This window comes from Protopterus annectens, chromosome 8.part0 (assembly GCF_019279795.1).
Source record: "Protopterus annectens isolate FY-2018-M chromosome 8.part0, PAN1.0, whole genome shotgun sequence".
NCBI lineage: Eukaryota > Metazoa > Chordata > Ceratodontiformes > Protopteridae > Protopterus > Protopterus annectens.
The window spans coordinates 1190777606-1190800463 of record NC_056741.1 but is presented as its reverse complement, the minus strand read 5'-3'; the positions used below and the strand labels follow the sequence as shown (position 1 = coordinate 1190800463).

General features: G+C 38.2%; 1 protein-coding gene across 3 annotated transcripts in view; it reads left to right on the top strand.

Annotated features, from left to right (window-relative positions):
• BCAM (basal cell adhesion molecule (Lutheran blood group)) overlaps positions 1–22858 on the top strand; it is a 500114-nt gene that overhangs the window by 378566 nt on the left and 98690 nt on the right. For all 3 annotated transcript variants that reach the window (XM_044080674.1, XM_044080675.1, XM_044080676.1), the window contains one exon: positions 6491–6647. In XM_044080674.1, the coding sequence (XP_043936609.1) occupies positions 6491–6647 (157 nt within the window). The remainder of the gene's footprint in view (positions 1–6490; positions 6648–22858) is intronic.

Below are 22858 nucleotides of genomic sequence, written 5' to 3'. Positions count from 1 at the left end.
TGCATTTTTGTTTGTTTTCAAGTTAAAAAAAAAAAAAAAAACAATGTTTTATGACTTTAGTCCACAAAGATGTGATTTTTTTTACTGCACCCTCTGTTCCCTACATGATCACTGCCAATAGATCATGTCTAGGTGATCCCATGTGTAACATTTGTTTAACATTTCTAATTTCATTAGAGAACCATGACAGATTGCTGCTCGCTATATTTTTATCTGTGGCTGCATAACTGTCTGGGTTTTTGTTTTCTAATGTTCTTCCAATTGGCTCAGTATCTGCATATACTAAGTAGTGGTTCAGGACATTGTCCTGCATGTGGTAGCTATTTGCTCAGTGTGTTTTTTATAATCTTTATAATATATATTTACCATCTCAAAAGTGCTTACTCCTCTCTGTACTCTTCTTTTCTAGACCTAACACCACTCTTAAGTATTCAACTGTGGTACCACCTTTAACATTCTTATAAGAGAAGCGCAGTCCAGGTCTGAACTGTCTGCAAACAGCTACAGTTAACTTTGAGTATGTGTCTACTTGTTTGAGACAATCTTCATTTTCCCCTGGAGAGCACTGTGCTTTGGCTGTAAGCAGCCCCCCCACCACCACCACACACATCTTCCACTTTCTCTTATTCCCTTCTGTTAGCAAATAGTATCCATAACTGATCAATACTGTGTGTTTGTTAATTTAAACTATGACCACAGTAGTCTACTGATACAAGGTTATCCTGTTTTTCCACCTGAGAAATTAAGAAAAGACTTACAGTTTCAGAGCAGTCCTTGGTCAATTGTGATTGTTTCTTAACACATACTTGTGTTGCTTTGTGATTGTTTCCAGACCCTCATACAAGACCCTAACAGGGTCTCTACCCGCTTCGCTCCCCACCCTGCCCCCTATTCCTTCCCGCCCCCAGTGGTCCCACCTTTATTGCTCTCAAACCCCTCCCATCTTTCCAATAGCCAACCACAGCGCTAACCCAACACTACCTCCTCCATATTTCCTCTACTTTCACACCTCCTCAACTGACATGTACAAGCATACCTTTCCTTTGCTCACTGCATGCACTCTCCTTGCATATCTTACATCCTACCAAAGCTCCATCATTCCCCCACTTAACTACTACCACTGTACTACTACTCACACCACCACCCATGTCTCACCCATACTCAGCTCCCCTCCCACCAGCTCAAGAACCATCCCTATGCACCCCCCACATATTCTACCAACTATATTACTGAAACGTAAAGCATCCCTACAACTTAACATAGTAACCCTCCCACCATACCTATTACCCACAGAGCACAATCATAAAGTTTCCGTTATAAACAAACACATTCAAAAACTGAGAAAACTAATAATCTCATGCATATCAAAACCAGCTCTAAGTGGAGACATCCACCCCAACCCTGGCCCTACCATCTCCAACCCCAATCCTCATAATCAGACTAGAAACCACAACTTCTCCCATATTACAGCCAATAGAAAGCCAAGTGACTTTCTTCTACTAAGCCTAAATATTAGAAGTATATCCAACAAAGTCCATGAACTCCATGCCACCATTGACTTATACTCCCCAGATATTGTCATCCTGACAGAAACCTGGCTAAAACCTCACATTACCAGTGAGCAAATACTCCCTACAGGTTACGGCATACTAAGAGTAGACCGGCTAAACAAAAGGAGGTGGTGTAGCTATAATATTTAAACAGCATCTAAACATCCAGATCTTAAAATCATCAGCTCCACAAATAGGCAATGAAGAAATAATATATACCAACCTCAAAATTAACCAAAACAAAACCATCAACATAATTGGATGCTACTTCCCACCTGGCCAAAACATCCCTCCACTAGAAAACCTCCTCAGCTGGTCTACCCACCATCTCCCCAAGAAACTATCATCTTAGGTGATTTCAATATTGACTGGCAATCCTGTTCTGGCAACAATCCAACCCATCATGTACACCTTCATGGCTTCACCCAACTAGTCCAGTCACCAACAAGGATAAATAAAAACTCCAGCAAGCACACTACCCTGGATTGGATACTAGTCAGTGAGAACCCCCAGTCATATATAACAGGCTGCTTATCAGATAGCCTCAGTGATCACTCCCCAACATTCCTACTCAAAAAATACCTGTACCAAGCTAAACCTGTCATCTATCGTCAAATACGTAAAAAATAAACTTTAACCCACTCACATTCATCTCATCCCTCAAAGAATGTAACTGGCATGCTCTAAAGTACCTCAATCTATATGACGCAGTTGAATTTTTTAATACTACCTTCCTGAACATCCTTAATTACCATGCCCCCATAAGATTTTCCAGAACCAAAGCACAACCCTCCCCATGGCTACAGAAAACCACTAAGTCAGAAATGAAAAACAGGGATAAAGCCTGGTAGCACTGGCGCAAAACCAAAACCCCCGCAGCTAGACAAACATTTCTAGAACTACGCAATAGAGTCAAAAAGCTAATAAAACGGGACAAATTCCAATACTACCAGTCTGCCCTAGACTCCTCACAACACAGCCCCAAACAATTCTGGTCCTCCATAAACTCCATCTTCCACCCAGGTAAAGTCAGTACCCCTCCTACTAACATCCCTCACTCCTCAGAAAATATTGCTACCTCATTCAACACACACTTCACCCAAACCATACTATCACTAGCTAAACAACACAACCCCCCTCCCCTCCAACCCACACATTCAACTAGTAATCTCCCCACTGCCTTCTCATTTTCTCCTGTACCTACCTCCAACATAAAAAAACTCTTAACTAAACTTAAACCCACCAAATTAGCAGCAGACAACCTCCCAAGTGAATACCTACAAATCGCAGCTGATGCTCTGGCCTACCCAGTATCCATCTTGATTAACCGATCTCTGTCAGAAAGTTACGTTCCCACATTGTGGAAAGTCTCACATATAATTCCCCTCCACAAAGGCGGACCCTCTGCAAAACTAACCAATTACTGCCCCATAGCTATTCTCTCTCCACTCTCCAAAATACTAGAGAGATGCATACACTCAGGTCTCACACTACCTCCTTACTAACAACCTCCTTTCCAGTACTCAGCATGGTTTCCGACCAAACCATAGCACCACCACTGCCTTACTCTCCTTTACTAACACTATCCTTCAGCATAAAAACAATGGCCATCTCTCCTCTGCTACTTTCCTAGACCTATCTAAAGCATTTGACATGGTCCCACACAAACAACTTATCTCTGTCCTCAATAACCTATCCTTCTCACAATCAAGTCACCAACTGGTTTCAGAGTTACCTGTCTGACCGCCAACAATCCGTTGTATGGCAGAATGACATATCTCCCCAACTACCTGTCTCCATAGGGGTTCCCCAAGGATCCATCCTTGGACCCCTACTTTTCTCTGTTTACACCAATAATCTAGCCTCTGCCACCAAACATGGCACACTCATCCAATACGCAGATGACTCAACCATCATCTGCTCAGCCCAGTCCCTACCCAAACTGCAAAAAGTCACACAGGAAGCCTTTTCCTCTGTTGAAACATGGTTATCCGATGCCCAATTAATACTCAACCCAAACAAAACTAAACTACTCATCTTCCAACCCACCAAACATACTCAAAACAACTCTCACTTTAACATCACAGCAAAAGACAACAGCACTATATACCCAACTGAACACACCAAATTGCTAGGAGTGGAAATAGACAATAAACTAAAATTTGACATTCACATATCCATGACCATAAAAAAAGTCCACAAAAAACTAGGAGCATTATACAGAAATAAACAATTTCTCACCAAAGCAGCAAAGATTTCAATAGCAAATTCCCACCGTATCTCCACCCTACTTTATGCCTCTCCAGTATATACCAACTTAAGGCAATGTGATCTAAACAAGCTAGAGACCTGCTACAACAAAATCGTCAAATTCGCCACAGGGGCATCCTTCCGTAGTCACCACTGTCTCTCACTTGCTGAACTGGGCTGGCTTGAACTCCCTCACCTCCTTCAGTGGTATCAACTTTCACTTGCCCACAAACTAATAAACCATCCACTAAATGTCCCATCCCTCCAGAATCTACTCCAACCCTATTGCACCACCAGACCACTAAGATCCAGCAACAAAAATCACTTGCAGATCACTAAAGCCAATAACTCTGCTGGTGAAGCACTATTCTCTTGCGCCATAGCCAAATTATGGAACTCACTCCCACCCACAATTACCTCCGTACCATCATGCACCAACTTCAAAACTTTATTAAAAACGCACCTAAAAACATGCTGGCTATGCCCTTGCAACTCCCACTCTAATATCATCCACCCCATCCAACTACTACCTTTCTTTCACCTCCACTAACTACCTTGATGATAGCAAGCTCAGATGCTCATAAGCCTAGTACTTATTATACAGCAGGAACTTCTCATTGTTACATTTGTTAATGCCTGTTATGTACTTCACAGATAAAGATTCTAGTTGTATACTGATGTACTATGTTCATCTGTAAATATGTTGTAAGTAATTTCTATGTTAAATTGTTAATCGCTTTGTAATCCTATGTAACTACTGTGTTTATTTTACTGTGGCGCTTTTCTCCCCGGGCCTCCACTGAAAATGGACCCATGTCCAGTCGGACACTCCCGGCCAACAAATTTAAATAAATAAAATAAAATAAATAAGCAGGCCTCCTCATTTCCCAGGGGACTGAGACATGCAGTTAATCAGTTCATAAGGAACATAAGTGAGGATTTGTACCTGGAGAGTTTCATGGGAAGAGGTAACCATCATAATGCAGATGGCTGTCAAAGTCCTAATGGAGAAGTGACATAGAATGGCATCATTGCTTGGTATACATGCAACCTTACATCAGATACTAGATATCTGTTGCTCCACTGTCAAGATATGGTAGCCTGTGATGTGCCCGGTCTCTAAAAGAAGTCATACAGATGTTATAAATCTCACAACCTACTCCAGGGATTGGAGAATTGGTTATCATCCAGTTCATCCAGTCACCTGATCTACCTTATCCCAGTGTCTGGTCCCAAGTCCATTCCTGAACCTGGGTCCCTTGTGTGTCACTGGGCCAGATAGAAAGAAATTTGTGATGTATTATATAAGAGGTGCTCATACAACAAAAATTCTGATATTAATTCTAACTTATAAGCATGTAATTACTTTTATTATAGTTATTACAATCACCTAGGAAAGGTCCTTGGAAGATAATTTTGGAATCCAAGGAATACTGGTGGCAAGTTTTTCTTAATGCCACACAAGCTCCAGGATTGAATGATTCTATTTCTATTTTTAGTATTTTAAAATTAAGGAGTATAAATAGGTAAATTAATGGTATATATTTATTTTAGCAGTATATATCTGCAGTAATTTTAAGTACATAACTATTTATGTTATTTATATAATGTATATGGAAGTAATAATAATAATTATATTCTGCAACTAAATATAAGTTATGTATATTAATATTGATTAGTCCAATGCAAGTGTTTATACATATATATTCAAGTACATATGTTATTTTTGAGTAAAACTTGGAAATTTGCACTTTGTTTTTTTAAATGCTATTTAAGCAAAGGATTTAATTGAATAATTAATAATGATCAGTATGATTCAAATGAATGGTATTTAAAAACCACTATGGTGATTTTAAGTTTGTCTGATGAAGGCTGATGTTATGCAGCTGAAAGCGCTTACCTTTTGGATATATTTTCAGTAAAGAATTTTAAACTATCGCTGTGGTGCTGTTTTTGCTATTGTGCTTCTGGACTTTGTTTAGAAAGAAATTTGTGATGTATTCTATAAGAGGTGCTCATACAACAGAAATTCTGATATTAATTATAACTTATAAGCATGTAATTACTTTTATTATAGTTATTACAATTTAGTCTTCCAGCCTCGAGTACTATGAAGCCCATCTTCTTCTCTCAGACCTGTTCATTCCACCACCTACTTTTCAGCATCCACAGATACCAGGGAGAGAGAGTCATCCAGCCCAGCCTTTATGTAGTATCTTTTTGGTCTTGTTTCAATATCCTAATTCCTCCTTTTGCAGATAGTGCATACATTTACAAAAGTAAAAGCCTTGTATACCTTCCACTTGATGTTGGCATGCTTCCACACATGTGCCAAACGTCTACTGTATTATACCTTGGCAGAACAGAAACATACCCCTGGCCCATGTGCTGCAGGCAGTGTGCCCATTCAATATCTGGTATCAGCCATGGAGTGGACAGAAGATCCTCTCTGTCTCTGTGAACCATGTCTATCACTGTTGCTCCCTCTCCTGCAGCCCTTGTCACCAAATGAATCCCAGGCTAAGTTTCAGTCAGAGATTTTTCCATTCTGCACAGAGCTAGCAGACAGCAAGGTAGATACTGATGATCGGGCACAGTTGTGCACTCCTCCTTAGCTAATAGTGAAATTTTACCGAATGAAAAAAAAATCACTTCACTACAGTTTTTTTTTTGTTTGTTTAATTTTACAGCATGGTGAGGAAAAAGAAATTCCCTTTTCTAGCAATGGCATCTACGTTTTTAAAAGCATCAGAAGAAAGGATAGTGGCACCTACCGTTGCGAAGCTTTGGATTTTGATTCACCAGACGAAATCAATCTTAAAAGAGACCTGGTCATCACAGTAAACTGTAAGTAGGTACCTGGTGGCAAAGTATAGTAAGCTAGTCAGATGAATGAGAGAGACTGATAATGACAGTGGGGGAAAGAACGAAACAAAAGTGAGCGAGTATGTGCAGACGAAGAACTGCTGTGGCAGAATACTGGCTGATGCTGGAAGTAACTTTCATGGAAAAAGGAAGATTGCTTAGTAATTTTGCAAGCATTTGTTGTTTCATTGAATTAAATAAAACTGATGATATAACACTGATTGAAATTTAAGGAACATTTTTAAGTTGCAGTTGAATTGTTTTGGAAGAGTCGCATTGTATCCACTGAATAAATGTTTCTTATGTTCACCTGTCCATCTGCATGTGTTGTAGCCCGTCCTAATGGCTTTATCAGCATAAGTTCCTGTCACACAGCAGCATGGTGATTGTAGGCGGTCACTGTCAATGCTCCTTGCTGCGTATCTCACGCCTTCCTTCCTTTCCTTGAACACTGTAATGAAATGCTGAACAGGACAAAAAAAAACATTTGTAACTTTTTCTGTATTCCAGAGTCAGCTGTGTGTAGACTATTTTTTTTTTCTTTTTCATTTTTGAAAAGACAAGAGCATAACTCTCAACTGTTTTGGGGAACATACCTCATTTGAGTCTTAAATTTCATGTTCCATTCCTACACCGAACAGGTTTGTCAAACATTCATTACTAAAATAGTTTTAACAAATGTTCATGTTAAATAATTCGTACCAATTTGTTTTCTCTATAAAACGGTTATTAATCGTGCAGTGAACTTCCTACTTGAAGTTAAGTATTCTGCATTTTGTCCATTTGTTCAGATTGAGAGATATTGTTCCACATTTTGAAGATTGAAGTTTGAAAGTTGTGAGTGAGCGGACTAGACCACATGGCTGTTTTCAGCACTGACCTAGTTAAAGTAATCAAATAGTCAGCGCTTTACAGCAAAGACCACAGTCACATGTAATGAAGTTGCGTCACCTGAGGTTCAGAGGCAACATTTTAAAACTGGTAATCGTTCTAACCTCATTTCATGTAGCAGAAATAAGGAGAATCAATCAAAAAGGATGTTGAATGCAGCGTGACGTTCAACTATGCATTTTAAACGCAAGACAAAACAGTTACAGTGCTTAGATTATCCTGCTTCTGCAAGTGCATTTAAATTGTTGTATTAGAAACTTTTCAATGCAAGAACAACTGATGAAAAGGAGAATGAAGAAATAAGGAGGCAGACAATTATTTCAAAAGTTTAGTGCAAAGGGATGAAAGCCCCTGGTACCAGACAAAGTAGCCTGGGAAGAAACATTCTATTCAGAAGCTGTAGTAGATTTGAGGAGATACTAAGAATCTGCAAGATAAGGGGGTGTGGCTGGTGAGGGATGGTGATTCATTGTGAGAAGCTTAAAAATGAATATGTCATTTGGCAAAGCAGGTTTCTCTACTGTATGTACCACACTTGTTACAAAAGCGACTGTAAAACACTTGTGAATCAACAAGATAATGGTATGAATCTGCACAGTTTAATCAATGAAGTGTGTGCATTTTATTCCATTACCATGACTAGGCCAGGGCAGATGAAGCAGCTGTCCAGGGTGCAAGATGCTAGGATTGGAGAATGGCAAAGTCCACTGGGGCTTGAATGCATTTGGAGTGGAAGGTCAGTATGTGCTAGCAACTGTGGCAAGGTGCTTGTTACATTTATAGCAAGCAGCTGTTACAATTACAGCACAGAAAGGCATTTTGTTTTTGCTCCTCTACTTTGAGTCTTAGGAACTTCCCAGGGCAGTGGGTGCACTAGTTATGGATCTGTTCTGCTGGTTGATGGTGAAGTTAAAAGAAGTGGATTAAGCACTGTTTTCACAAATCATCCCTTTTCTTTTTCTTTTTGCTATACCCTTCACCTCCACACAACCTCCAGCAGCTCTCCATCTTGTCCATACCTGCCAACCTCTTCTATCTGTTGCTCAGTCCATGTACTCTGGACAAACCCCTTGCTAGATATCCCCCAAACACAATGCCTTGAGATGTTGATCTCATGAAACAACAACTGTGGCAGAGCTAGCCAACCAGCCATATGAATATTGGTTTTAGACAGATATCACTGCTGATGTAACATCCCAATCTCATATGGAAAAAAGGGGTTGTGGGTGAATAGATGGATAACATTGTATGAGCATAATATTTAGGTTATTTATTATTTTTTTTCTGCCTGGTGATTGAAGTAAATTGTGAGTTCAAACAAGTTCCAAAGATATTTGCATTTTTTGCATTTGCTGAATAGTGTGACGCTTGTGCACTGGCCCAGTACTCAAGGAGCCTCAGTCCTCACCACTAGTACCAGTGTGGGGCATCCACATTGGGAAGGATAACACGTACACACACAGTAAAGTGCAATTTCCCTTAAGTGCACATAGAAATCAGTCTGGGGCTGGTTTCTCCCTTTCTCTCCAGATCCCCAGTAAGACTTCCCATTGGCACAGCAATAGGGTTCAGATCTCAGCCAAGTGGTCAAGGCAAAACCTTCACCACCCTCTCTGTCCAACCAGTGCTTCATGTCCCTGCCCAAGTAGCTGACACACACACACACACATACACACACTTTGAGATATGAATTATAAAGAAACACACACTCCTGGGGAAGGCTGGCACAGGTTCTCCAGCTATGCCCCCTCCTGCCCAGACTATAAGGTAGAAATCACTGCCACCAACCACTACTTATCAGCTACTATAAGACCTTTCCCAAATGGTGACCAGTTCCACTGGATGCTATTACTGTTATCCAACTAGCAAGTGTAACCCAGGGCTAAGGCTATTGGAGTGGCTTGCACAGTATCACCAAATACATGCAAATACTCTAGGAGCTTAAATTATTTCTACACAAAACAACCACAATTAAAAGGATTAAATATATTTAATAATAAATAATAAAAACACAATACAATACTTATTAACTCAACACAATGACATTAGAGAATTCAGAAATCACAGGAAATACTTTAAAATAATATTGTAGGATAGTCCCACATAAGTATAGAAAACAACTAGACTAATCTGGCTATTTTTCTACCTATCTCTAAGAGAAATCACTGTTCTAAATAGTACTTACAGAGTAAAGGCAAAGTGCTGGTGAGCTGATGTGTTCAGGTTCAGAACAAAATACAAAACGCTAAATATTTCTTTCTGAGAAAGTCTTAAATTGATAATACACATTACTGCTGAGTCATTTCAGATTATATCATTTTTGACACTTCTAAAGTTTCCCAGGCTCACAGAACTCAAAATGTTAACATTTCTTTTTGTAATCTGCTCCTGCCAGGAAGTCACTGCAATAAAACTCACTTTACATGTAAAATCTAGTAATCTCTGTCTCAGAATAATAGAAAGTCTTTCCTAGCCCAGACATCCTGTCTCCGAGCTTTAGATCAAACAGTCATAAAATCCTTTGCTTATCAGCTTTCTTCCAGCAGGATGCAACGTGGTAACATTTTTGAAGCTCAGAATGTAAAACAGTTTTCTTACATTTGTTACACATGCCTGTGGATCATATTAATATTTACAAGGACATATAATTATTTACAAAATTCTATCTAGCTAGGCTGGCAGCCTTCACAAATAGGTCTACTAAAGGGCCCTGTGACTAATGAAAACAACTTTAGTCCATTGTATTGTTCTAAAAAAAAAAAACACTGTCGTAGTTACTGCAGAGGTAGCTGTGTGTTCCTCTGAAGTAGGCCAAGTGTGGACATATGAATGTGGAACCTACGTTTGTCAGCAGTAGATGATGGAGAGAGGCCAGGATACTAGATTGCAAGATTATCAGTGTACCAAAGAGCCAGAAATGTTGGGCAAATAAATGTTAATGGACTTATTAAAGGGTCTGCAGGTCAAATATTTCCTGTTATGGATGTACAGAAATTTTGAAGAACATCATGGAAAAATACCTCACTGTATCTTTGAAATGCAGTTTTTGAACTAATTTATTGGTGAGTTTTGCATACCTAATGTAACTAGCTCAGACAGTAGTAGTGGGCAGACACTGAGTCATTTGCATTTGCAACTCCACATGTACAACCACTGCTTGTTCATCTTGGTCTGTTTGGTAGATGGCAGCTGTAGTGCTTGCCAGTGTAGTATTTGTCCTTTGGTACTTGTGAAGTCTGTGTTGCTGCAGTGTGTTAGTGGTATAATTTAGATTAGAAACATGCAGAGATTCCCAAGTTTTTCTTGCATAAAAACTAGTAAAGGAAGAGCACTGGAATGCCTGTAATTCAGCAGAAATCATTCTTAAGTCTTTTGTCCTTACTTAATTTAAACAGTACCCTATCATCTCTATCCTATAATCTCGTACAGGAAGAGTTGCAAACTCCTTATTCTGATTAGATAAAGTACTGCTGTTTTGTATCTGTCAGATGTAGTATTAGTTGTTCAGCTTGTGATCATATATAAAATGATGTTCATTCTATTTGTAAGTGACCACTGTCAATGCAGTTTCATTAGAATGCAGCATTGTTCCTTCTGTCACAGTAATGTTTACTGTCAAACATCCATCTCTAGTCAGCACTCAGCTTGACATGACTGCAGAAGAAACCTTTGCTTAAAAATAAATTTGTCTCATAATTCCACATATCTTCAGTTTTTATGAAAGTAAACAGCTGGTTCATTTCCATATTAAGGGTGCTTGACTATTAGCCACTTACCAGTAATAAAAAAAAACTGTTTTAACACTGAATTAGACTTCCCTTATACCCTATTGGGCACATTGCCAGCAATGGATGAATGTGGACCATTTTGGATTACGACTGACACTATAAATGAAAAACATTCACAGCTCCCTCTTTGGACTATCTTCTCCCAACAACCTACCATTTCAAATAAAATGTCTGAAGACATTTTTATTTTTTTTACACTAAAATAAACTTTTTACTGTTGGGGGATTTCACCACCAGCATGCTAACTAAAATCTCCTCCTTGTGTGAACTGGTTACTTCTTAATCATATTCATTTTCAGGCAGTTAGAGACTATAGATATCGCTCTCTCTCTCTCTCTCTATATATATATATATATATATATATATATATATATATATATATATATCTATATATCTGTGCATGTGTGCAGGTGCATACATACATACATATATATATATATATATATATATATATATATATATATAGAGAGAGAGAGAGAGAGGCATAGATATTATATGGGTCTACTTCCATATTTAAAACTTTCAAACCATCAAATGTCTTATGGTTGAGACCATTAGACTGAAGTTTTGAAACTTCAAACCATTTAAATGGAGATCACCGTACAGTGCAGAATGGTATATTTACCATTTTCACAACAGAACCACCACTGGCTACAGCGAGTATGAATTCCAAGCTTTTATTGTCAACCAACAACAGTCGTTGCCAACAGGTTTAGCGCTTTCATCCAAACACTATTAGGACTTCCTCAGAACAACATAATGCAAAAATCCCAACCATCAAATACCCACACCCTTCTATTTAATCTTAATTACACATTTATTAGTGACATCACTATAAAGCCATTTAAAGACACAGTAAAAATATAATACAAAATTATATACATTACAATGTGTACCACAAGCCCCTAAATTAACTTGGGTAACTACCCTAAAATGTATTTTAATTTCAACAAAGCAGAAATACTCACATCATCATTTATTCCTGGGAAATTACTTGCATCCAGATGCAATTGCCACTGTAATTCACAAATGTCAAGATGCACGTCTAAAACCTTGCCTTGCACATCCTTAACCAATTCTTGCAAAACAAAAAAAACAAAAAACATGTCCCTGATGTGCAGAAATGTCTAGCCAAGGCATTAGTAGGTTTTCCTTTTCTAATATCTAATAAATTCTTGTACACCCTATCTTTGAAATGCCTACTAGTCTTTCCTATGCAGAATGCCAGGCAGTGCTCACATTTAGCCATATAGACCACATTTTGACTTAAACAATTAAAATGCTCATAAAATTGCACCCCAATTCCATTAATACATAACCTACTCCCAGTTTCCATTATGTATTTACATATTGCTCATCTTCCACATTTACAATTACCTCTTGTTCTATTGGTGCCATGGGGTTCCATCTGGCTATACATTTCCAAAATGTCTTTAAAGGATCTATCCTTCCTAAAGACAAATTTCAGGGCTCTTTGCAGTTTGTGTTCAACATCTCTATCCAACTACAACAGCCCCCAGTTTTTTGAATGACCTGGGTAACCCATTGCACATCCTGATTAAATGCAGTAATGAACATCAAACTACTCTCTAGCCCCTTTCCATCATTATTCAGTAATGACCTGGGTAACCCATTGCACATCCTGATTAAATGCAGTAATGAACATCAAACTACTCTCCAGCCCCTTTCCATCATTATTCAGTAATGACCTGGGTAACCCATTGCACATCCTGATTAAATGCAGTAATGAACATCAAACTACTCTTCAGCTCCTTTCCATCATTATTCAGTAATGACCTGGGTAACCCATTGCACATCCTGATTAAATGCAGTAATGAACATCAAACTACTCTGCATCCCCTTTCCATCATTATTCAGTCTCCTATACCTTTGCACATTCTTATTCATTATTGTTGCTGCAGTTCCTGTTTAAATGGGTCTATAAAAACCTTCATTCCTTTTTCTTATAATCTTTTCTTTAACCAAATTACGCAAGGGTTCAGGGTAAACTTTCTTTGTGAATAACCCTATTATATAATCAGTTTCACTAAGAAACTCCAACTCATCACTGACCATCCTGGCTGCCCTTACCAACTGCCCTTTTACTGTGGACCTTTTTTTGGTGGTAAGGGTGCCAGCTATGGTATTCCAAATAAGAATTTGAGAAGGTAGCTTTTCTATGTATCCCTGACACCAAATACTTGTTCCTTCTGTCAATCCTTAACTTCACATCTAAATAGGATATCTGTATTCATAGGTGAATTTTAAAAATTCCACTGTCTGGTTGATGTATACAAGAAATTTTCCCAACACATCCTTTGGCCCTTCCCAAATGATAAAAATGTCATCCAGGAATCTCATGTAATGCTTAATTTGGGCCACAAATATACCAGGGAATATATATTCCTGTTCCCAGTATGACATAACGTAGTTGGCATATATGGGGGGCATGTAGCCCCCCATAGCCACACCGGTTAGCCGTTTATAGAACTGTCCCTCAAAATGCAAAAAATTGTTGTTCAACACGGCCTCCATTAACATAGTAAACACATTAATTTGGTCTTGGTCAAATAACTGTTTTATTTAACTGTTGTTCCAACTCAACTACATGGCGTATCGTGGAAAATAAATTACATATGTCCACAGTAACCAAAATTGTGTCTTCAGTAATAATTGTCTCTCTCAACTTTTTTAAAAAGTGCCATGAATCTTTGATAATATAGGAAAACATGACCAGCCCTTTTTGTAAATGATAATCAAGATATTTGCTAATGAAGCAAGTCTTAGCACGTTTCCCATTTACTAGAGGCCCAAATTTACATTTTCTAATCCCTTGTGTATTTTCAGTATTCCAAATATATTGGAAACCATGGGATATTCATTTTTCAAATACCTGTGTTCATTCTCATTAATCTGCCCCTGATATAACATGTCATCCAACAAGTCCAATTTTTTATAAGCTTTGTGAATCTCATTACAGTTACTGTCACTGTAAGTATCATCCATCAAAAGCACTGCCATATTGTCAAAGTAATCATTTTTATCCATTATAACTGCCCCATTTCCCTTATCAGGTTTCATTATATGTATATCCCTATCTTGGGCAATTTCAGCTAACACATCTCTTTCCTCCATGGATAGATTGCTTTTGCAGTAGCTCTGTTTGCTCTTAAATCCTTCCCTGATATCAATTTCACATGCTCTTTCATAAACAGCTACTATATTATTGGCAGGGGGGGGGGGTTAAAACTACTAGGCCTTTTTAAACCTGGCCCATATGTTTCCATGGTTCCACTTTTAAACCACATTTTTAAACATCTTCAGTGTGAACAGCTTTAAGTCAATTAAGATGTCAGACAAACCCCCACATCTACCTGGCACAAAGGTGAAGCCTTTAGATAACAAATCTGCATGCATGACAACCAAAGCCCTTTTAGAGTAATTATATAACTTATAATCACCCAGCGTATTAGTTATAATATCAGGGTTACTCCTACTGTCTTTGTATTTCATGTTTAATAAAACATCAAACAAAACATCAAATTCAACTTGTGCATTTTCATTACAGACATCATTACTATCCACTTGTTCATTACTGCATACATGTCCACTATTAACACACACAACGTCCCTGTTCATTTTTACTGATATGTCCATTTTCACCCCTACCATCAATATGCTCATTAGTATGTCCATAGTCAAAACTTTTAGCAAGCTCAGCCTCTAAATGCAGACTTACTTCACCCAGGGAGCCCATTAATGTCTCCTCGGCCGATAATGCTGCTGCCGCTGATGCTGATATTTTTAATCTTTCGGTCTCACACTCTGCTCCACAAATCTCCTGGCATCATTCCCTGTTGAATAACTGCCTTGCCCCTTCTTTTCCAGTCTCTCGGATCTCCTGGGGCCACCATCTAAAGGGGAATCTGTCTGCCGTTGCTGATAACTGCTCGGTGATGTCACTTCCTCATTCAATTTGCTTCTTTGATTGGTTGAACCTGCCTCGTTGCCATGCTGACCAGCTGAAAAAGGATACGCCTTGCCTTTCAGATATTCATAACAGTCCCTTTTTAATTTATTAGTTTTCCGCTGAAAAATATCACTGCAACTGTGTTCGATGCCAGCCAGCATGTTATTGTAGTTAGACTGATGTTCAAAGAGCAAATCCTTTTTTAATATATTCATTTTGCTGTTCCGATTCAGAAGCTAGCCACTTAATTGTATGACCATTGTGTTTAATCATTATTTTCATTAGCTCTACTCCTGCATAGTCAAATAATGTATGCACCTCATTCAACATTTCCTGATCCACCTCTGCACCATTGGGATACTTCCAAAAGCGCAGACGTCAGGGCACCTGACCCAGTTCAATATTTCTTTCAAGATAACTGTTTTCAAGCTGCAATTTCTTGAAGCTGAACACCTTTTTGTCAAAGATTTTAATTCTGTCAGTCAAGGATTGATTGGGCACATTCACAGGTGTAGAGATATGATTGTTTTCAGTATGAAAATTAAAATTATTCAACTTCTATTGCTCACCATTCGTTGCTATAGAATTTCCAACACTGCCAGAATTGACATTGACAGAATTAGATTCACTGTCCCCCACCACACTTGATGGTACAGATAATTGAGTCTGATTAACTTGCATGGGTTGGGTAAGTGGATAGTTCAGACTTCCAAAAATGCTGCTGCCCTCTTCATCGTGCTGTTTTTCCATTAAAACTTTAATTTAAGCCGTATGCTCCACCAACTGCTGGTTGATTTTGTGTAGAAATTCTACTACCTTACTACTGGATTCCAGACCTTCCATGTCCCAGGGTACATAAATGACTTCAAACCAAACAAGCTAACCAAGAGTCCAACAGTAACAACAGAAGGACCACTGACCACAGTGACTGAAGTAGTAGTAGTATATATGCACATATGTAATATATAAATACCCTAAACATAAAACTTACTTGTTGACCTAATCCAGACCAGTAGCAGAGTTTAAAATAATTTTGTACATCCTTCAGTCCCATGTGATCATTGTCCCATACTTACCCACTGGTCAGCAAACAGTAACAAACACCACCCCATAATAACATCCAGACCTATAATAGCTGAACATGACATTGATCTGATAACTTCCTGTTATGGTATGGAATAGTCCTTTATCCTGACTCTTCACTATTTAACTACCGACCTGGATTACCTGTGCCAAGTCATTGAAGAACAGATGCTTTCCATTAATTATATAAAGAGTAACATTGGAGACAACCATGACTCACACCTGAACTAAAACAGTTACTTAGCTTACAGAGTCCTATTGTACTTATTTGAAGAAATTTATTTAAGAAGAACACAGAAATTATATTTCTGATCCACAAAAGCTATGTAAAAAAAAGTAATAATTGGGAAATACAGGACCTTGCTGGATAGACAAAACAGATTTTCTTTTTCCACAGACCTTCATAATTTTGGAATAAGAGCATAAAGGTTCTTGGCCCTGCAGTTCAAACCTCAGAGATATGCATTAGTTTTATTGGTCTTTCAAATCCGTGTTTAGCCATAGGAACAACATTCAATCTGAAACATCATTACTATTACACTGAATTGCTCTGTTCCTGATTCCAGTGCTGGTGAAATGTGAATGTTCTTTTAAACTTGAAAACATCACCATGGAGCAAGTATGTGACCTCTACAAAAGGTAGACCCACATTACACAAGTACTGCATGTCACTTGTACCATTGTCTTGACTTGTATCTACAGTCTGTTTCACAAGGGAAAATTCCACTTTTAAGGAAGTTGTAATTATCCCACTTCCTAGGAATATCCTTTACATCACAGTGCAGGCCTGTCTCTTAGCTGCCAAGCCTAACTAAATGTTTGCAAAGTTTGGGAACAACAAATTTATGAATAACTTGAAAACATATGACAACCAACATGGCATCAAACAGGATCCAAATACTCGTTCTGTTATTTGCCTTTTAACATGCTGCATCCAATGCATTGTGGGTAAAAACCTAGAGGTTTCATTGTCATAGACCTGACTAAGGCTCTGAAACAGCTAATCATTTCCTCTTGATTCACACCTTGTCTGACATAGGATATGCTAATGAATCCACAACATGGAGTAGGAATTACTTAACAGACATCCCCTTTAAAATAAGAATCCAAAACTCTTTTCTGAATTCTCCCCTATTTTCTCTCTAGTGTGCCACAAGGCTGTATCCTGGGTCATTACTGTTTACTAATTTTCAATTCTGATTGCAAAGTTAACAATGATTTACTTTCCTATATTATATGCTGATGAATTTGCTCATTGCTACACTTCCATCTCACCCATATCTACAAATGGTATCCTTGAAGATGACTTCTCAGCATTTAATGAATGGCTTGTTAAAAACACCTCAAACTCAGCTTGCCAATATAAGGATTATCTCTTCAGGAGTCAACAAAATTCCAACTTCATATTAATCAAATCAGGCAACCTCTTAAAAATATACAGTTCTTTATGGATGCTGGAGTCGGGCTGAACCCTGCTTTCTCAATATGCACACATATCAAATAGCTTGAAATTAAAGTAACCAGTCATCTAAAATGCAAAACTCTAGTATTTGTGCCCAGGAGATAGGGAATAAGTACCTCTGTCAAGTGTTATCCTAATTACATTACAGAATTTCATTAATGTAGTAACCACTCCAACTTCTTCATGATCTGTAGGTGTTGAGATTTCAGAAGTTCTGCTTGCTGTTCTCAATTTCTTATTTCCAGAATCAGAGAAAAAGCTGGAAATAATTCAAAATAAAGCTCTCATGTCAAGAAGACTTAAAACACTGGTATTACTGACTTAGAAAGTTGACAAATAAGAGACCATGAATTAAAAATACATTCCCTGAAGTAACACAAGTGTAACTTTAATAAATGTCATTATTTAATTAATTTGCCCCCTCTACTCAAAAAAACATCAGTTTTTAAGAAGGCCAGAACAAAAGTTTGAGTCAATGTTTAGGGTTATCAGCAAGGGAACCTGCAGGATTTTTTGCAGGGGTGTGCAAATCCAGAGCCCTACACACACAGCCCCACCCCCTCCACCCACGCAGCCACACCCACCCACCCACGCAGCCATTCCATTGCCCCATTACTTGGCTATTTCTCCCCATTTGTCATAGACACTGTTAGAATCTCTCAGTGTGCATACTGTTTTATGCTTTACTTCTACAATGATTACAGATATTTGGATTTCATTTACAACTTTTATTTCAAAATTTATAGCACAGACTGATAGACATTTACTAAACCTAAACAAAACAATAGTCCTACAATGAAAATAGACTTGGCATTAAAACTTCTCTGCCTTTGAGACCTACATTCATTGAAACAGCATTGAAACCCACAGTCAAAAAAATGCATCTGGCCAGTGGCAGGGTAAGTTTACCTTTGGGCTGTTTTCAAATCACAGGCTCCTTACACACATTTTTAGAAACATGTAAAAGTTCTTTGATTCACCTGCCTGACTGCATTAATTATACTATATAATAATTGAATTATATCCCTTGTATAATACAGCACCACTTGCTAGAGTGTGTTTTAAATGTATAGTTCTGAACAATTTTTCTTTAAGCAATGAAACAAATCATATGAACCAGTAATGACAACCTGCCCAATTCAGAACATTTCAGCCATAAAGGGCAACTCAAACTTCTGTCATACAATCCACCAATATCAATCAATATGCAAAATCTCTGCAGAAGTAAGAAATCTGAATAATTCCACATTAAAGAGATCTGAAACCAATGAAGAGGTTGTTGCTAGAAAACAACATTATATTTCAGTGTTTCATTTACAAATTCAGTGCCTGTTGCCCTTGAAGAAGAAATTGCCAATATTACATTAAAAGAAATGGTAAGCTGGTACATTGCAATAGTGAGTGGGGGGGCAAGAAAAACAGGTTCATAGTTATTAGGTGTCTCATCCAAAGGAAAACATACTAAGGACTGCAGTGTCATACCCCCCCCCTTAAAATACAAATGTACATGCTGTAGGTATAGAACCTACAGCCCTTTGCATCAAGATGCAAGTATGCTACCTGCTGTGCTAACACTTCTTTAAAATTCTATACCACAATAATGATACCATTTGCTAAACAAAACAGTTACACATTTTAAGCAGACGTAGCATGATCAACAGTAACCTTTGCTTCCTTGAAGCTCACAATTCCTTGAAAATGCACTTGAAAATAAATTCCACCTGCTAGATCTAACTAGGGCATCTCTCTCTGACTGTCTCACTCACTCACACACACACACACACACACACACACACACACACACACACACACACACACCTCAACTTCTTAGTGCAAGAAATCTGGACAAAACCTAAAATAAACAGGGGCAGGTTATAAATATTGCTTTTATGAACTTATAAAATTGCTAGAATAACAGGATTTGTGTTGGTATGCATTTTTCTAAAGGATATGATGTCTAAAACTATTTAGCAACTTCAATCATTTATAGGAGGCTTATGGGGCAAAAATCTGGACATTCTGCAAACACCTGGACAGCTGTGGGGTATGCTACCTCCCTTAGAGACTTTGTCAAACTGTCCTCCTTTCCACATATTTTTACAATGTTTACTCTTTCCAGCTTTGACAATGTACATAAATAGATTTTTTCAAAGTTGCAACTTCAAACTCTGTGTGAACTTGGTGTTTTTTTTTTTTTGACAGAAAGGTATAAAGGAACTCATGGCTATGTATATAGTTGAATCTCTCTGAAGTATTCCCTCCCATGATGCTGCTTTAATAACTAGGGTGTTTGCATTCAGAAACTTTTTACGTTTTTTTATACTGAATTTTACAGCTACATGAATTAGAAAATAACCAATTTCCTTTTCAGAGCCTAAACTAAAATGTCCACTCCTTACGAGCACTCCTTCCCCCTGCAAAATATCTCTATATATCACATTTCATGTTTTTTCACTGGATATAATTGCTAAAAAGGGACAGGCATTCATTATACAACTGAGAACTTGGATAAAAACTACATAGAACCCGGGATGCAGAGTCTACAGCTAAAAACTTAATCAGAGACCCAAACGCTGTGAGTCAGCAATGCTGTTCACTGCACTCTTGTGCCAGTGGTCAGTTGCTGTAACACATCCTGTCCAGACCACCACAGTCAGTCAGTCAGATATTGTGTATACTGCTGTTTGTGATGAAAAGTGAAAGAAAATATTGTTAACTTGCTACTTTTAGATGCACTGCAATACCTTCCACACACAGTTCTTTTCATCAAAGGCAACTCCAAGAAACTTTAATTGCAATAGCTGTTTTAAAAAAGCCACAGTAAAGTATGCCAACAAGCTTTGCACAAATGCATCACTAGTTCTGCAAACTGAGAATAATGCCTACTTAACTTGAACAAGTGACAGCAAACTCATAGGATCAGAGGATATCACTAGGCCATCGACCTGGAGGTCGTTTTAAGCCTAGCCATTTCAACCCAGTGCAGTGTAGTACCGTAGAGGTACTAATCAATACCCAAGACTGCATTTAGTGATAACTGCTCATGCCCTGGAGGGTTGTGGGTGTTATCCCTGCTAAGAATTTACTGTGCCCCATCCACTCATTCAGGTTCCTCTTGAACACTGTCATAGAGGTGCTCTGTTTCATATAAATTCGTAGCCTGTTTCAAAGACATGGCAATCACTGGGAGATAAATCTGTCCCTTCAGCATGTCCTATTTAAGTCACAGGCCATATTTAAGTCCCTGGAATGAGTAGCCTTAGACCCATTTGATTTACAGATATGCAGTAAGTTCATTAGGTTTGGGTCTTGGGTTGCTCGGTACGCCTCCTCGAAGAAGTCTATACTATACAGAGTATAGTGACAGGGATTTTAGTCAGTCTGTGTAAGGCACATGCTAGAAGCCCTTCATCTTCTTTGTTATAAACCCCTGAAGTCATTTGTATTTACCAGCAGTGAGGAGTAAGCTAAAAAATAATGGGGGAAAATGGCCGAATATCAGGGACTGATAGTGCCTTTATTTATTTAGAATGTTGCTAGAACACCAGGTTTTGCATTATCATGTTTTTTTCTGAAAGCTTTAAAGTCTAAAACTTTAACTCATTATTCACTTGCCAGAAAAAAGGTTACCAGCAGCAGACCAAATATGAGGATAAATCCTAGACATTTTACAAAATTAGGGACAGTTGAGAGCACCATTAATCCTAACTACAGCAAAATGGCTACCATTAAAATATGGAGTCACTATATTTATGGTTTCTCTTATTCATAAATTTATCAGTTTAAACTCCATCTCTTCACCACCAGTAGAATAACCAACAGGAAGCTTGCATGTAACCTCAGATATTACTTCACCAATATCACTACCTTAAATACACTGATTTCGCAAACAGAGGATTCCCTTCCAACAAATTTAAAATTGATTTCCATTTACCACAAATTCAGACTCTTTCTCAAGAACAGCTGTAAAAAGAAGCCTAGTACATCCTACAAATAGATTAGGACATCGCAGTGGTGCAGCGGTAGCATTGTCACCTCACAGCAAGAGGTTCTCTGGTTCGATTCTCGGCTGGGGTGCCTTCTGTGTGGAGTCTGCATGTCCTCCCTGCATTCATGTGGGTTTCCTCTCGGTGCTCTGTTTTCCTCCCACATTACAAAGATATGCATCTGGAGCATTTTTCCCTGGACCTCCGCTGAAAACTGGCTTAGTTCCAAGTCAGACATTCCTGGTTAACAAATGTTAAATAAAATAAAAATAAATGCTTTCACATTAGTATCATCACCTAACTATTGGTTATCACTAAGTCAAAACAGAGAGTTACATGCCATATATGGGAGTATGAAATGCCATATACAGAGTATGACGAACCTAGTCACAACCTCTTCTCCAATATTTTGCCTACCTCCTCAGCCTTGCTCTATGGTCTCCTTCCCTATTCATATTGTAACTATTTTTATTTTCTTCTTGCCTCAGTGACTTCCCTTATTATCTTTGGTCAATGGACTCAGTACCTTCACATATAGTACCTGCACTCCCCCCCCCAATCAGTAGCATATCTTGTAGACTGTTAAACTGTGTGATTAATGCAACTATATTTCCTCCAAACTTTGTGCATACATCTTTGCTTATTATTTAACTATTGTGTGTAATTTAATTATTTGTGTCTCTTCTTCCTTTGTACACTCAGAAATTGCTTTCCCAAACAGTGCATAGTGAAATGTCAGGCTACAAGGATCACAAACAGGTTGCCAGTAAACTGGTAAATTAGAATCAAAGTAACTTGTATCATTGCTAACATAAAAAAAACTAGAAACCAAAATAAATAAAAAGTCTGTAAAAACAATAACACACAAAAAAAGACAAAAGCAGAGCATAGACCCTTGGGCTAAGCAGCTAACCACCACCATGCTGCCCTCCAAATTCAAATCATCAACAAGCCTGGTCTCCTAAACAGAGTTGGTGTCAACCTGGGCATCCAAAAAAAGATGAAAAAAAAAT